Source organism: Saccoglossus kowalevskii, chromosome 19 (genome assembly GCF_978046115.1).
Source record: "Saccoglossus kowalevskii chromosome 19, keSacKowa6.1, whole genome shotgun sequence".
In the NCBI taxonomy this organism is placed as follows: Eukaryota; Metazoa; Hemichordata; class Enteropneusta; family Harrimaniidae; genus Saccoglossus; species Saccoglossus kowalevskii.
Window position 1 is genome coordinate 26,215,750 of NC_140659.1, and position 15,959 is coordinate 26,231,708.

General features: G+C 34.0%; 1 protein-coding gene across 1 annotated transcript in view; it reads right to left on the bottom strand.

The window, feature by feature from the left end:
* LOC100375711 (protocadherin Fat 4-like) overlaps positions 1-15,959 on the bottom strand; it is a 106,514-nt gene that overhangs the window by 68,105 nt on the left and 22,450 nt on the right. The window contains exons 20-39 of the mRNA XM_085493769.1: positions 15,549-15,787; positions 15,147-15,358; positions 14,539-14,668; positions 14,289-14,368; positions 14,055-14,139; positions 13,242-13,367; positions 12,546-12,613; positions 12,198-12,441; positions 10,050-10,283; positions 9,476-9,727; positions 9,254-9,353; positions 3,045-3,297; positions 2,776-2,863; positions 2,400-2,484; positions 1,739-1,974; positions 1,427-1,635; positions 1,109-1,315; positions 813-897; positions 189-314; positions 19-89 (exon numbers count right to left, since the gene is read on the bottom strand). Of these exons, the coding sequence (XP_085349895.1) occupies positions 19-89; positions 189-314; positions 813-897; positions 1,109-1,315; positions 1,427-1,635; positions 1,739-1,974; positions 2,400-2,484; positions 2,776-2,863; positions 3,045-3,297; positions 9,254-9,353; positions 9,476-9,727; positions 10,050-10,283; positions 12,198-12,441; positions 12,546-12,613; positions 13,242-13,367; positions 14,055-14,139; positions 14,289-14,368; positions 14,539-14,668; positions 15,147-15,358; positions 15,549-15,787 (3,130 nt within the window). The remainder of the gene's footprint in view (positions 1-18; positions 90-188; positions 315-812; positions 898-1,108; positions 1,316-1,426; positions 1,636-1,738; positions 1,975-2,399; positions 2,485-2,775; positions 2,864-3,044; positions 3,298-9,253; positions 9,354-9,475; positions 9,728-10,049; positions 10,284-12,197; positions 12,442-12,545; positions 12,614-13,241; positions 13,368-14,054; positions 14,140-14,288; positions 14,369-14,538; positions 14,669-15,146; positions 15,359-15,548; positions 15,788-15,959) is intronic.

Sequence of the window (15,959 nt, forward strand, 5' to 3'; positions counted from 1 at the left end):
TGATGAAATATCACTTACCCATTGTTATCATACGGAGATGGGAGTGAAAATTGAATCTCACTGTTTATACCAAGATCAGCATCAGATGCCTTGAAAATATGAAGCATGATAGTGATTAATTTATATCAATTTGGCAACTTCAAATTCAAATTCAAACAAATTTAAAAAAATTAATTTAATCTACTTACATTAACCATGCCAACCACTAATCCAGTAAATCCCTCAGAGATGTTGAAATTGTAAGAATTGAATTCAAACACCGGTGAATTGTCATTGTTGTCTTCAACATAGATTGTCACATTAACACTTGTAGACTGAAAACAAAGTGATATTATAACTGATTGTGTAGATTAAAACACAACTTTGATCAGAGTCATGGTTAAGAACACAACACCACAGCTCAAGACATTCTTGGATTATAGATGCTATCAACATATTATCACAATATTAGCAAAATTTCCAGCAAAATTATTGATGTTATTGTAATCTTTTATGAAAGTAGAAATAACAAGATAAACAACCCAAATAAAATTCAAGACTTAAACAACTGATATTAGTAGTTAAATTAACGAACATTGTGTATATGATACAGGCGTCCCACATGTACCCACAGGATACCATACGATGACCATTCCCCTTATAATATTATTCCATGTCATCACAAGAGAAATTTATTCATTAAAGTTTAAATCTTTGCTGGTAGTACTATCAAGAATTTTGTTATAAATTAACTGAAAAGAACCTGTGAAAATATGAAAATCAAATACTTTATTTATTTGGATGGGAATTGAATTTGAGGTCAGTAAACTCACATGAATTCCATCATTAACGCTGAGCTGCACTTCATACATGTCTTGCATTTCTCTGTCAAGTAAATCAACTGTTTTTACAATACCACTGAAAACAAAGAAGTTAGAAAATAATTTAATAGAGGACTTTATTAGGTAAAAGGCAGCCACAAAAAGACGATGTCCCACACAGTGTGCAAATATTTCAAAATAAATTTACTAACCACATGAAATAGTAAAGACAAAGACAAAGATGACTTAGTGATTTATCATCTCAGTTGAATACTCCGTTAAAAATATATTTTTTTTTGAAAAAGTACCTGGTATTGTCAACTTTGAAAGAATCACTACCTTCAACACTATAGACAAGTGTTCCTACAGTGTCAACATCTGAAGCCTGTATCTGAATAACTGATGTATCCATGGCAACGGCTTCATTAACATAAGCTACGTAAGACGACTCAGAAAACTCTGGTGTGACATCATTGATATCCATTATATCAATGTATACAGTCACAACAGAAGATCTAAACGGAAATGTAAAACAAACATTAAGTGTAAACTGGAAGATTTTGTATTTACGAACTATTTAATTATAGAAGTAATTAATAACAGAATTTGTAACCTTTACTGCTCACCTACTAAAAGAATCAACTGGTTGGTCAGTTGCTTGAACAACAATGACATAACTTCTAGTGGTTTCATAGTCCACATTAATATTATCCAAGATGAACAGACTACCACTGCTGTTATGGATACCAAAGATGCCATCACCATTACTACTGGTTGCTAGGATACTATACTCAACATTGGCATTGTCACCAACATCTTCATCTTGTGCTGAAACCTGAAGACAAAAAATATCGTTATAACTTTATACTACTAGATCAATTTTTGATTGATGCACAACTGTTCATTAATAATTACACAATATCAAAGAAGTTTCTAACCTGCAATATTTCCGTTCCGATGTCCACATCTTCTGTCACATTTCCATAATATCTAGATTTCATAAATATTGGTGAATTATCATTCTCATCTAAGATTGCTATGGTTATATTAGTTGATGTAGAATACACTCCATCAGTTGCTATGACAACTACATTATAGCTGTCGTGGACTTCCCTATCCAAGCTACCAGATACTATGATTTGGCCGGAATTCTCGTCAACAGTAAATAGTGAGGCTAAAAAAAATAATACACATGTATGACTTGGAATGTACTTTGTAAATGTAAATGAATAAACAGTTGATTACTTATTAAATATATATTAAGTAATTGTAATGTATAGTTCCAAAGTTTATCAAGTTGAAGAAACAATCATTTAGAGCATGTCGGAGAGGAGACATGGCTTTGGAGCAGCAGCTGTGGAAACAAAACGGCCATCAGTCAGCCATTTTGAATCCGATCAAGGTAATCATAATTCCTGATTTTTACATACAGATATGAACATATGTATCCTAAAATGTGGAAAAAGTTGAATTGCATCTGTTCAGGCAAGTCTGAAATACAGGTTGAGATACACTCAGACAGATCATTTTTAAACTTTATTCGAAAATGGTCTAATAATAGTATGTAGTTTGTAAAGTACACATAAAGATGAGACTTACCAGAAGTAATGATGAAATAAGACAAAATATCATGATCAGGATCCGTGGCTTCGACTTTTCCAACTGGAGTACCTTGTCTGGAATTCTAGTGAAATAAGAGTAAATAAGTAACAAACTCACAATCAAGTCATGTTCAATCCACAAAACCAGACACACTTAATCCTAAAATGAGGTAACAGTGAAAGCGACTGTACATCCTGCCCAGTCTGTTAAACAGTAGGTCAAATTAAATAAGTGAAAACACATGAAATATTCTATAATTTTTATATCCATTGCAGACTAGATAGAAATAAATCACCATTCCATAAATTTGTTATCTTCATGAACAACAACCAGATGTTAAGTAAATGATTCACGGTTCAAAGTACTTTATTACCTCATATGCAGTGAAGTTATAGGTACTGACAATAAAAGCTGGTTCTTCATCATTGGTGTTATTTATAGAAATTACTATGGAAACTGACCTATTAATATTAAGAGAAGGGAAAGAAAGAAATTAAGTATGCATTTGTCTGAAAATGAAACTTAGAAACTTATCTTGTAGAGCAAACATCTGAAATTACATCACAAATCACATATACCATAATGTAGATGGTTCACATCAGATATTCAAATATGAAAATGTTTTGACAAATTTCAACCCACCCATTTTGCTGAGGCAAACCTCCATCATGAGCAACCACAGTAAATCTGAATTCTTTGCCTCCATTTTCAAAGTCCAAAGATCGATTCACTGATATTTCTCCACTGGTTTCATCAATTCCAAAAGTTCCGTCTCCATCCATTATTGCATAGCTCACAACTTCACCATTTGTACCTTCATCTTTATCAGTTGCAGTTACCATGCCAACAGAAGTGGCAACAGCAACACCTTCATCAGCAGTGAACCTATATGTCTCTGTAAAACATACAATGAATATAAGATGACACAGCTAATTTATTAAAACATCCCCCTGCCATACTACGAAAACAGGACAAAAAAGGTGTCGGCTAAGATACATTTCATTATTTTCCAAATTTGAAACTAAACTAATTGGCTGCTGTTGATTTGGTAAATTCTTGAGAAATAAACTAAATAATCCAAATGTACATTTATCAAAAGATCCATTAAAGTGCCTGTGCAATGCCCACCCTCACGTTTCCCATTTTAGATCTGTGTCCCACTGAAAAGGGTAGTTATTGATTTTTTTGCTGAAAATGATTACTCGTATCCAAGTAAATTTAGGATATTTCTCGTGTTGTAGCCACGCCCACCTATCGTGAAACGGTCGACTGTTTCCGGATTTCCGACTCTCGCCGAAAGTGGGCCACCAAATGACAAAATGTGAGAGGAAGTCATACCCCTGAGCGGTAATAACACTGGTCGTTCAGTATACTTTTAAACGATATACATTTTTCGGTCGGCATTTTTTCTTTTTTTTGTCTATTTTATTTTTTTTGAGAAAGAGAGTTTTTAGATGTTGTGGGCAGTTGCAGTGAAACGTATAGCCACAGTGTATGTATTCAAAGGTGCAACATCACTTAACCTTAGATTCATTCAACTGTCCTCGTCCATAAAAAAAAACGACTACCGTAGGTTTAAAGAGAAACGTAAACCTGGCGCAACACTTTTAATAGAAATAGATTTCGGACCAGCCCATGATCACCGAGGCGGATTTCAGAAGAGAGAGAGACGTCCGGCAAGTGTTTCAAATCAGTTGACTTTTTTTGCGATCCTGATTATCGTTTTATAGAGATCATTTAGTCCCTGTTAAGTAAAAGGTAGCAATAATTTTGACAGTGACAGGAAAACGAAGCGTCGGACAAACAGGAAATTACACAGCTTTTACACACTGCTAACTGTTTTCATTTTCGAAGGCTAAAAGTTTCTGAATTGTTTGGTGATTGGTGTTGAATGTCGAATTCACACCTCTGTTCTTTTTTACCTCCAAGCTTGCAGCTTGATCTGCGTAATAATTTATGAAATAAGAATCTGGGCTTGGTCAATGTGTTTCCACCAAATAAAGTTTTAATACGATGTTATAATTATGACAATCACGCCATGGATCAAGCTAACTTGAATCCACTCTGAATTTATCTGTATGTGTGTCGATCTTGATTATTTTTGTTATCCAATTAAACGCCGCTTTTAACGCACTTGCTCTCGCCGTGACCCGACGCGTTCACCTATTTCAACAAAATGTCAATTTATTTCCATGTGGCTGTCATTTATTTAGTAACTGTGATTTGTCGTTTTTGACTCCCATGTGCGAAGCACAAAATGGGAGTCTTGGCAGTTAGTGTGTGTATGTGTGTATGTGTGTCCGACTGTTCCACTGCTATCTTAAGAACCATACATCGTTTTTTGATGAAACTTGGTGCATAGATGCTCTGGGCCAATGCACAGATTTGATTAGGTTTTGGTAAAAATCCATGCTCGTTAATTACCTAATTTGCATGATAATTAGCTAATTTTTAGCTGTTCTATGACTGTTCCACTGATATTTAAAGAACCACTCATTGGATTTTGATGAAACTTGGTACATAGATGCTCTGAACTAATGCTAGGTTTTGATTAGTTTTTGGTAATAATCCATGGATACTAATTACCTAATTTGCATAATGATTAGTCAATTTTTGGTTTTTCCACTGATATCTCAAGTACTAATCATCACATTTCAATGAAACTTGGTACATAGATGTCATATGACACTGCACAGACCTGATAGTTTTTATGGTAATATCAGTACGTATAATTACCTAATTTGCATAATTAATTAATTTTCAGCTTTTGATATAAGTAGTGAGCATTACATTTCAATGAAACTTGGTACTTACATACTCAAGGACTATGCAGAGATTGATTGTTTTGGATAAATATTTGTGCATATTAATCACCTAATTTGCATAATTAGTTAATTTTCAGCTTTTCCACGGCTATCTCAAGTACTAATCATCGCATTTCAATGAAACTTGGTACATAGATCCTTTAGGACTATGCAGAGACCTGATTAGTTTCAGGGTAAATAATTGTGCATATTAATTACCTAATTTGCATAATTAATTTTCAGCTTTTCTACTGATATCTAAAGTAAATCATCACATTTCAATGAATCTAGAATTATGCAGAGACCCAATTAGTTTTTGGTAAATATTTGTGCATATTAATCACCTAATTTGCATAATTAACCAATTTCCAACTTTCACACTGATATCTCAGGTACTAATCATCACATATCAATGAATGTTTATACATGGATGCTGTAGGACAATAGACAGACCTGGATAATTGTGGGTTAAAATCTGTACATATTAATTACCCAATTTGCATAATTAACCAATTTTAAGCTTTCACACTGATATCTAAAGTACTAATTTCCATTTTAATGAAACTTAGTACAAAGATGCTCTAGGACAATGTACAAACCTAATTAGTTTGGGGTAAAACTCTGTTCATATTATTTCCTTAATTAGCATAATAATTCATAATTTTTTGGTTCTAATCACATTTCAATTAAACTTGGTACATAGAGTTTTTGTTACATTGCGCAGACCTCATTAGTTTTACAATCAAATCTGTTCATGTTAATTTTCTGATTTGCATAATTAGTTTTCAGTAATTTCAAATTACATTTAATGTGTCTCCAATACTCTCAGCACATGGGAAATTTTTCTAAGCTTTCTTTGATTTTAATTATTTTATAGTGATCACTATAATCTAATGTTTAGAATGTCAAAATATGTTCTCTTTTATTTTAATTTTGAAAGTTTTACTCAGACGATCGATGAAATAAAACAGTGTAGTGACGTGCCTAGTAATCTGCTAAATAACATCAAAATCTATTTTGTCCAGCAACAGTGTACAAACGTGCGCCGGTGTCGGTGTCGGTGGCGATGGCGATCACGGTGACCAGCTACACCAGAACGGACATATTTCGCATCTAACTCGACCCCATGCAACAACAAGCAACCTATCGGCTGAGATAGCTCCGCTGTTAGAAATGCACATTTCAATTAAAGAACTGAAGACATCATCAGAAAATGAACAATATGTATAGTATCAAAGCAATTGAACTTACAGTTTTCAACAAGAAGTCGAAAATATCACTTTTTACCAAAAATTACAAAAATATTCACGAAAATTAGAGAATTGAAGACATCATCACAAAATGAACAAATCTGAGAGAGGTCCACATGTAGTACCTATATATGTAATATCAAAGCAATCGGACTTGTGGTTTTTAACAAGAAGTCGAAAATATCACTTTTTACCAAAAATTACAAAAATATTCACCAAAATTAGAGAATTGAAGATATCATCACGAAATGAACAAATCTGAGAGAGGTCCACATGTAGTACCTAAATATGTAGTATCAAAGCAATTGGACTTGCCGTTTTTAACAAGAAGTCGAAAATATCACTTTTTACCAAAAATGATAAAAATATTCACCAAAATTAGAGAATTAAAGATATCATTACAAAATGAACAATTCTGAGAGAGGTCCACACGTAGTACCTATATATGTAATATCAAAGCAATTGCACTTGCGTTTTTTAACAAGAAGTCGAAAATATCACTTTTTACCAAAAATGACAAAAATATTCACCAAAATTAGAGAATTAAAGATATCATTACAAAATGAACAAATCTGAGAGAGGTCCACATGTAGTACCTATATATGTAATATCAAAGCAATTGCACTTGCGGTTTTTAACAAGAAGTCGAAAATACCACTTTTTACCAAAAATGACAAAAATATTCACTAAAATTAGAGAATTAAAGATATCATCACAAAATGAACAAATCTGAGAGAGGTCCACATGTAGTACCTATATATGTAATATCAAAGCAATTGCACTTGCGTTTTTTAACAAGAAGTCGAAAATATCACTTTTTACCAAAAATGACAAAAATATTCACCAAAATTAGAGAATTGAAGATATCAACATGAAATGAACAAAACTAAGAGAGGTCTACCCAAGGTACATATACACCAAGTATCAAAGCATTCAGGCTTGTAGTTTTCAAGAAGAAGTAAAAAAAGTAAAACATTGACACGGACGACGACGACGACGGACAAGCACTCATATGATAAGCTCCGCTCGACAAAGTCGACAGCGGAGCTAAAAATTGATACTATGTGTTCATTATGGTCCATTCTTCCTCGCCGAACAAGTACATAAGTGACAATATAGTCAAAGACGAGAAAACTGCACAAGAAATTTGCCTTATTTACACGTATCGGCAATGCAAGCTGCCATGCGACTTCCCCTTCTGACGTCACAAGGGGAATTTCTGTATGCAAATGAGAAGCTAATGAGGAGCCTCGTTTTAAAATACACAAAAATAAAGTTGCCATAGACTAAGTTTAAAACACATTTTTTCACTTAAAAAAAATAATTCATGCTTAGAAGCATAAAAATTAATAATATTTATGTATCAATTGATAATTTTAGGCGTGAAAATAGCAGCCATTTCACAGGCACTTTAAGTCATAGAACTATTAGGTAAATAGTCTTCACTGATATTCAACAGGTTGCTGTTCATGAATTTATTAGCTGGATTATGATAAGATGATTCATCCAATCACAATGTCGACCATACAGATGTTCAGCCATATAATATCCATCATGTAACCCTACACCTTTGAATGAGAAGCACGAGTCTTAGTTTATGTAAGATGCTGTGACATCAATTTTGGCAAATGATAGAATGAAAAAAATATGTGACACTGGCTGAAAGTGAAATGTTAGGAAACATCAAAGCATTAAAACAGTCACAATTGCATATAAGTGAAAAAATGGTAGCAAGATGGATGCAAAATAGTTAATGAAATGAACAAAAAAAGTTTGCAAGAAACCATGTATAAAGTACTATTACTAATAGAATTATTATATTGTTAGTCTTTAAAGCATGGTGGAATTTTACGCAAGCAGCAAGCATCCTGAAATTTAAACAGTCTGAGAATAGTTTGAGTTTATTTAAAAAATTGCTGCAACAACAAACAATAAATGGTCAGAAATGGTATATTTTACAAACATGGGAAACAGTTTGAATAGATGCGAAATAGATGTAACTTAGTTAGTATTTGCTACTGTTGAGTGATTTGTTGAAGAAATTTTGATAATGAACAACAATTACATTGTGCAAACAAATCATAAAAAACCCACCTGTGGTAGTCACGGTATCACGAAAAACAGAAAAAAATATTCTACGCTGGGATATTGGATGAATAAATCCATCGATCAAAAGTTGAAACCTACGCGAGTTCTAATAGTGGGTGAAATATTAATTAACTGGTGTAATTATAATAAACTGATTTGTGAATTGATTATTATTAATAGATCCAGAATGGGCACAAATCTCAAAAACAACATGAGGTACATTCTTCTGGCAACACATGGCGAGGTGACTGTTTTACTTACTAGGTGAAGTGCTGACATTATATTTTGAAGAGTAAGTGCAAAAATTTCTCCTACAATAAAAATACTGAATTAGTAAATGTTTATAATAATTGTGCTTACATGTACTTGGCCTGTCTAAGGGGTCAACCATTTTTAATCATGGGAAAGAGTGTGACCAGTCCAACTGCCTTACTGCATTATTATTTTTCTTGAATGTGCAAGCATTTATTTCCTTGAAGACCTTGCATGCAATTACTTATGTCCAGCATTCAAATTGTTCTTTTTCATCAACCGCCCACAATTTTTAATGGTTGACCCCTAAATTTATGCAAATCACAGTCATACTAAACACTTACAGATACCCATAAGTTAATTCATGCAATCCATACTCAGCAAACAAAACACACAATAATTTATTAAACTTTAAAATGTATGAGAAGAAACTTTTATGAAACCATAAGAAGATTACCTTGTGAGAAGACTGGACTATTGTCGTTTACGTCAGATATGGCAATTATAACACTGGTTGTATCATTATCAGTATTACTATCACCATCAGACACAGTCACCTGTTGAGATGAGCACCAAGAGAATCATCATCATCATCACCAACACTATCATTATCATCACCACAATCCTTGTATTGACTTTGGGCAGTGTGAATAAATTTGTTACAATATAATAAACTTACCGTAAGGTTAAAGAATACATTATTATTTGGTGGATCTCTATCAATATCACCAATCACTATGATATCTCCATCTTCATTTATATCAAATATACCATCATTATTACCATTACTAATCCAATATATAAAATATGATGTTATTGTGTCCACATCTGTAGCTGTCAATCTTAATATAGGACTCCTTAACTCGGTGTCTTCTGGTATGCTAATAGCGTAGGTTGTATTCTCAAACAATGGACCATTGTTGTTGATGTCCTAAATGAAACATTTTAAGACAAAATGATTAACCGTTGAAAAAAGGTTGAACCCTGTTACTATTTACTCGATACTCTACACAAGTTTAGCTTCAATATACAGCAATTACAAATAATAATTGTAATTTTTGAGGTCAAGCAACCAAGTGAGATGAAATTGTATTCATACATTAAGAACCATAAAGCCTTATGTTGCACATTACATGGGCAGTTACATTTATATGGTGTGCAATGTGTTAAAGTTTTCAACACAATTGATTTATGGAATGTTCATATTTAAGATTATTGTTGTAGTTCATCCACAACTGTTAGTAAAGACTCACCTGTATATTGACTGTAACATTGACTGTATTATTCATAATTTGGTTACCAACATATGGCTCTGTATTATAGACTGTGATTTCTATTATAAACTGTGATTGCTCAGTTTCAACATCAATAGCTGAAATTACACTAAGACCACCAGTGGAATTGTCAATATCAAAATGGTTTCCATGGTTACCACTGCTTATATAATACATCACATCATCATTTGGACTGAGATCAGCATCAGTTGCCTGGAAAATAAAAAATCAATTAAACATTAAAACAAATCTAGCCACATTTGGTCTCCTGGACTTCTGAGAGAATCCTTACCTCAACAGTGAGGAAGACACTATCCACAGGACCACTGCCTTCATCTACAGTCACTTGATAGTTATCTGAGAGAATCCTTACCTCAACAGTGATGAAGACACTACCCACAGAACCACTGCCTTCATCTACAGTCACTTGATAGTTATCTGAGAATCCTTACCTCAACAGTGATGAAGACACTACCGACAGGACCACTGCCTTCATCTACAGTAACTTGATAGTTATCTGAGAATCCTTACCTCAACAGTGATGAAGACACTACCCACAGAACCACTGCCTTCATCTACAGTCACTTGATAGTTATCTGAGAATCCTTACCTCAACAGTGATGAAGACACTACCCACAGGACCACTGCCTTCATCTACAGTCACTTGATAGTTATCTGAGAGAATCCTTACCTCAACAGTGATGAAGACACTACCCACAGAACCACTGCCTTCATCTACAGTCACTTGATAGTTATCTGAGAATCCTTACCTCAACAGTGATGAAGACACTACCGACAGGACCACTGCCTTCATCTACAGTAACTTGATAGTTATCTGAGAATCCTTACCTCAACAGTGATGAAGACACTACCCACAGAACCACTGCCTTCATCTACAGTCACTTGATAGTTATCTGAGAATCCTTACCTCAACAGTGATGAAGACACTACCCACAGGACCACTGCCTTCATCTACAGTCACTTGATAGTTATCTGAGAGAATCCTTACCTCAACAGTGATGAAGACACTACCCACAGAACCACTGCCTTCATCTACAGTCACTTGATAGTTATCTGAGAATCCTTACCTCAACAGTGATGAAGACACTACCGACAGGACCACTGCCTTCATCTACAGTAACTTGATAGTTATCTGAGAATCCTTACCTCAACAGTGAGGAAGACACTACCCACAGGACCACTGCCTTCATCTACAGTCACTTGATAGTTATCTGAGAGAATCCTTACCTCAACAGTGATGAAGACACTACCCACAGGACATTTGCCTTAATCTACAGTCACTTGATAGTTATCGGAGAATCCTTACCTCAACAGTGAGGAAGACACTACCCACAGGACCACTGCCTTCATCTACAGTCACTTGATAGTTATCTGAGAATCCTTACCTCAACAGTGAGGAAGACACTACCCACAGGACCACTGCCTTCATCTACAGTCACTTGATAGTTATCTGAGAGAATCCTTACCTCAACAGTGAGGAAGACACTACCCACAGGACCACTGCCTTCATCTACAGTCACTTGATAGTTATCTGAGAATCCTTACCTCAACAGTGAGGAAGACACCACCCACAGGACCATTGCCTTCATCTACAGTCACTTGATAGTTATCTGAGAATCATTACCTCAACAGTAAGGAAGACACCACCCACAGGACCATTGCCTTCATCTACAGTCACTTGATAGTTATCTGAGAGAATCCGTACCTCAACAGTGAGGAAGACACTACCCACAGGACCACTGCCTTCATCTACAGTCACTTGATAGTTATCTGAGAGAATCCTTACCTCAACAGTGAGGAAGACACTACCCACAGGACCATTGCCTTCATCTACAGTCACTTGATAGTTATCTGAGAATCCTTACCTCAACAGTGAGGAAGACATTACCCACAGGACCACTGCCTTCATCTACAGTCACTTGATAGTTATCTGAGAGAATCCTTACCTCAACAGTGAGGAAGACACTACCCACAGGACCACTGCCTTCATCTACAGTAACTTGATAGTTATCTGAGAGAATCCTTACCTCAACAGCGAGGAAGACACTACCCACAGGACCACTGCCTTCATCTACAGTCACTTGATAGTTATCTGAGAATCCTTACCTCAACAGTAAGGAAGACACTACCCACAGGACCACTGCCTTCATCTACAGTAATTTGATAGTTATCCAATGTAAAGACTGGTAAATTATCGTTGATATCTAGAATATTAATAGTAACTGGTACAGCTGAACTACGAGACGATAAACCACCATCAGCAGCAATAACATAGATCACATGAACATCTTGAGCCTCCCTATCAAGCTCTGTTCCCGTGGTGATAATCCCTTGGTCAATGCTGAAAAACCTACAACAAATATCAATCAAATTGTCAATGATAATACACTTGAGAAATATAAATTATGTCTAAAATTGTTACTATTAAGTTCAGATTAAAGTAATTTGGCTCACCTTTCATCATCTGAAGATTGAAAGGAATAAGTGATCTCACCATTTTGGTTATTGTCCAGGTCTGAGGCCTACAAAAACAGAAAGTTTCTCAATTAGAAATGCAAAAGAGACAGTTTATACATATTCCTTATTCGATAATTATTTTGTTGTCATCCAGTCTAGCTGGCATTGAAAGCTGACCATTTGAGAAGAAGATCAGGTACTGAACAGAAAACACATTCTGTTTGCAGTTTTCTCAATGATCTCAGTGGGCCTTAAATATTATGATATTTGGTGGGCGCTACTTGTAGCTTGAATATCTGGATCCTTATTCTTTTAAAAATACATAACAATATACTCTTTTGCTGTACACAGTGCCTATGATTACCCACAATCCCATGTGGTTGATAGCAACAGATATTGGTTGGCAAAAGTATTTCACCAGCACACAGCAATCTGAGGATATGCTTCAGCCATTCTGATAATGTACAAATTCTCCAAATTAAATAGTTTGTTGTTTTGCTAGGAGTAGTAAGTGTTTTTTGTCAACAGTAAAGTAAACTTAGTTTACCATCAAACTATATATTTCTTGGATAACTGAGGAAATCATGTACACCCCAAAATGAAAGAAGGATAAAATAAAATATAGTAGGTCATGTAATTATAAAGTGTGTTTATTTCTACTTCATCATTTTTGTTTTCATTACAATCACTTACATGTACTGTTCCAACATTTGTTCCATTGATTCCTTCACTGATATTAAATATATACAAACTGGTATCAAACTGTGGTGAATTATCATTTGTATCCTCTATGTAGACTGTTAAATTGACATTGTTACTCTGTAAAAGAAGCAATAAATAAACCATGGCCATTGTATCATTAAATCGATAATGAACATTTTTCTGTTGAAAGGCATCATTATTTGCTAGAAACATCATTGTAAAATGAGTAATTTGTTTATCACCACCAGTCTCTTCCTGGAGCATTGGAAAATCTGAGAGAAAATACTTTTGAAAAACATTTGAAAATGATTTTTTCTTTTCATTAACTTGTGAGCGAGACTTATTTTCTTCTATCAGGTAGGTAAGCATTTTTTTCAGTAATTGTCCCTGTAGGATTTTGATTGAAATTTATGCTGTGTCTTTTTCTCTTTTATATTCACCATCTCAACAACTTGCCGTACAAGTCACACAAGTCATACAAGTCACAAAATGTCTCTGATACAAACAGATTTCTATTAATCAATAAATAACAAAAAACATTAAATTAAGGGAGCAATAGAAAAAAATAGAAAAAACAAAAAAAATACACTTTTCAAAAATCTCCGATTTTGCAACATTAGTTGCATATTGCATTCTGTATTTATCAATGAATTAAATTGGCATGCTTAGTTACTGGCGCAGAATGTCTAAATTTACATTTATTTAATACTAATTTTTCGCCTTTCCCTACTTTAAGTTTAAGAATAAAAAACTATTGTTACCAGTACTGTAGTTTTTGTTCCATCATGTTTAACGTATACTTACATGTATCCCATCATGCACCGTTACAATCATAAAATATGCGTCTGTTACTTCCCTATCCAGCAGGCAATTTGTCTTAACGATGGCACTGTGTGAATAAAATTTGAATCAAAGAAAAAGATTATTCAAGTAGATTACTTGGCACACAGATACAAATGAGCAATTAGTTATGTGGTAATTAAACACTGCTAACGATTTTGATGGTGCTCGTATTACAACAGTAAATGTAAGTGTTACCTTTTGTTTTCAATAATAAATGTATCTGTAGAGTCTGCAATACTGTATTGAAGCATTCCCACAGTATCTTCATCTGTGGCCTGAAAAAAATAAGAAACAAGGATGAACCAAAATACAAATATTGACCTAAAAACAAATAAACAACAAACACTTCAGACAATTACAGAATTCCGATTATTAAAAGGAGTGAGTTAATTTTTCTAGAGTAGTCAAGAAATATTTTGCATTAAGAAGATCAGCTCAGGAGTACCTGTATTTGAATGACTGATGTATCCATGGCAACAGCTTCATTAACATAAGCTACATATGATGAGTCAGCAAATTCTGGCATGACATCATTGATGTCAATAATATCAATGTACACAGTCACAACAGATGATCTTGAGAAAAAAAAAATATGAATTACCATTAGACTATTAAAAGAATATTACAAATTAATTTTTTTAAGGAACGTGGATTAAACTAAAAGTTATAAATGATGTGGATTACAAAGTTTAAATTTATATAAATGATATCACCATTTGACAACTTTTACTGGACAGAATGTTTTGAAATTGTTTCTTTGTTAAAATCATAATGTAAATTCCAGAAAATTCTCAAACAAAACATTTTATGAACAACGTGATTTCAATTTATCATGGGTTAAGGCAGTTTAAAAAATGAAAAAAGAAAATTATACACATTTTACAATAAATTCTTTAGATACAGAATATAAAATTTATCACAATATAAAAATGACATATATTGAATTCTGGTCGAAAGTCAAAAGGAAAAAAAGCAAACTTGGGTATTTTAAGACTGACCACTTCTGGAATGACTTAATTCATGAGTAGAAACAAAGTAGCATATAGTAATCACCTTTGTTGAGTGTCCATAGTTGGATTATCTACAGCCTGTACTGTAATGACATAACTACTGACTAATTCATAGTCTAAATCAGCATTGCTCTGTACTGAGATATCCCCACTGTCACCATCAATAGAAAATCTATCATCACCATGACTACTTGTTGCCAGGATACTGTAAATTATATCAGCATTGGCACCAATGTCCAAGTCATCAGCAAGCACCTGTGAGTGTCAACAAGAATGTTTTAATAGCAAATAACAATATTAACATAATTTAATTTGCACATCTTCTTTTGATGCCATTACATACAATTAATATCCAAGTATATTTTTAGCAAATTTTTCAATTTTTTTCAAATTTTTGAGAAACTTATCTAAAGAGGCATTGTAATAAAATAAGTTACTAGCTTACCTGTAATATAGTAGCATTGCTAAATGTATTCTCTGTCACATTTCCATAATACACAGACTTTTCAAACTTTGGAGAATTATCATTCTCGTCTAAGATTGCCACAGTTACAGTAGATGTTGCAATGTATACACCATCAGTTGCTAAGACAACCAAAGTATGCCTATCCAGCTCTTCCCTGTCTAGGATACCAGTACCAGACACAGTGATCAAGCCTGTGTTTGAGTCCATGCTGAAGGCATCTGAGAAATTAATCAAAGATATCATAATAAAGTTTTTAACGTTATATTAGTTTCTTGTAAATTAAATACTCTTGGTACAACAAAACAATTCCTTTTATTTTTCACCCAGCCAAACAACGAGCGCAGTGCGCATTGACGTCATTAGAAAACATTCCTGTGTAATTCCATGGCC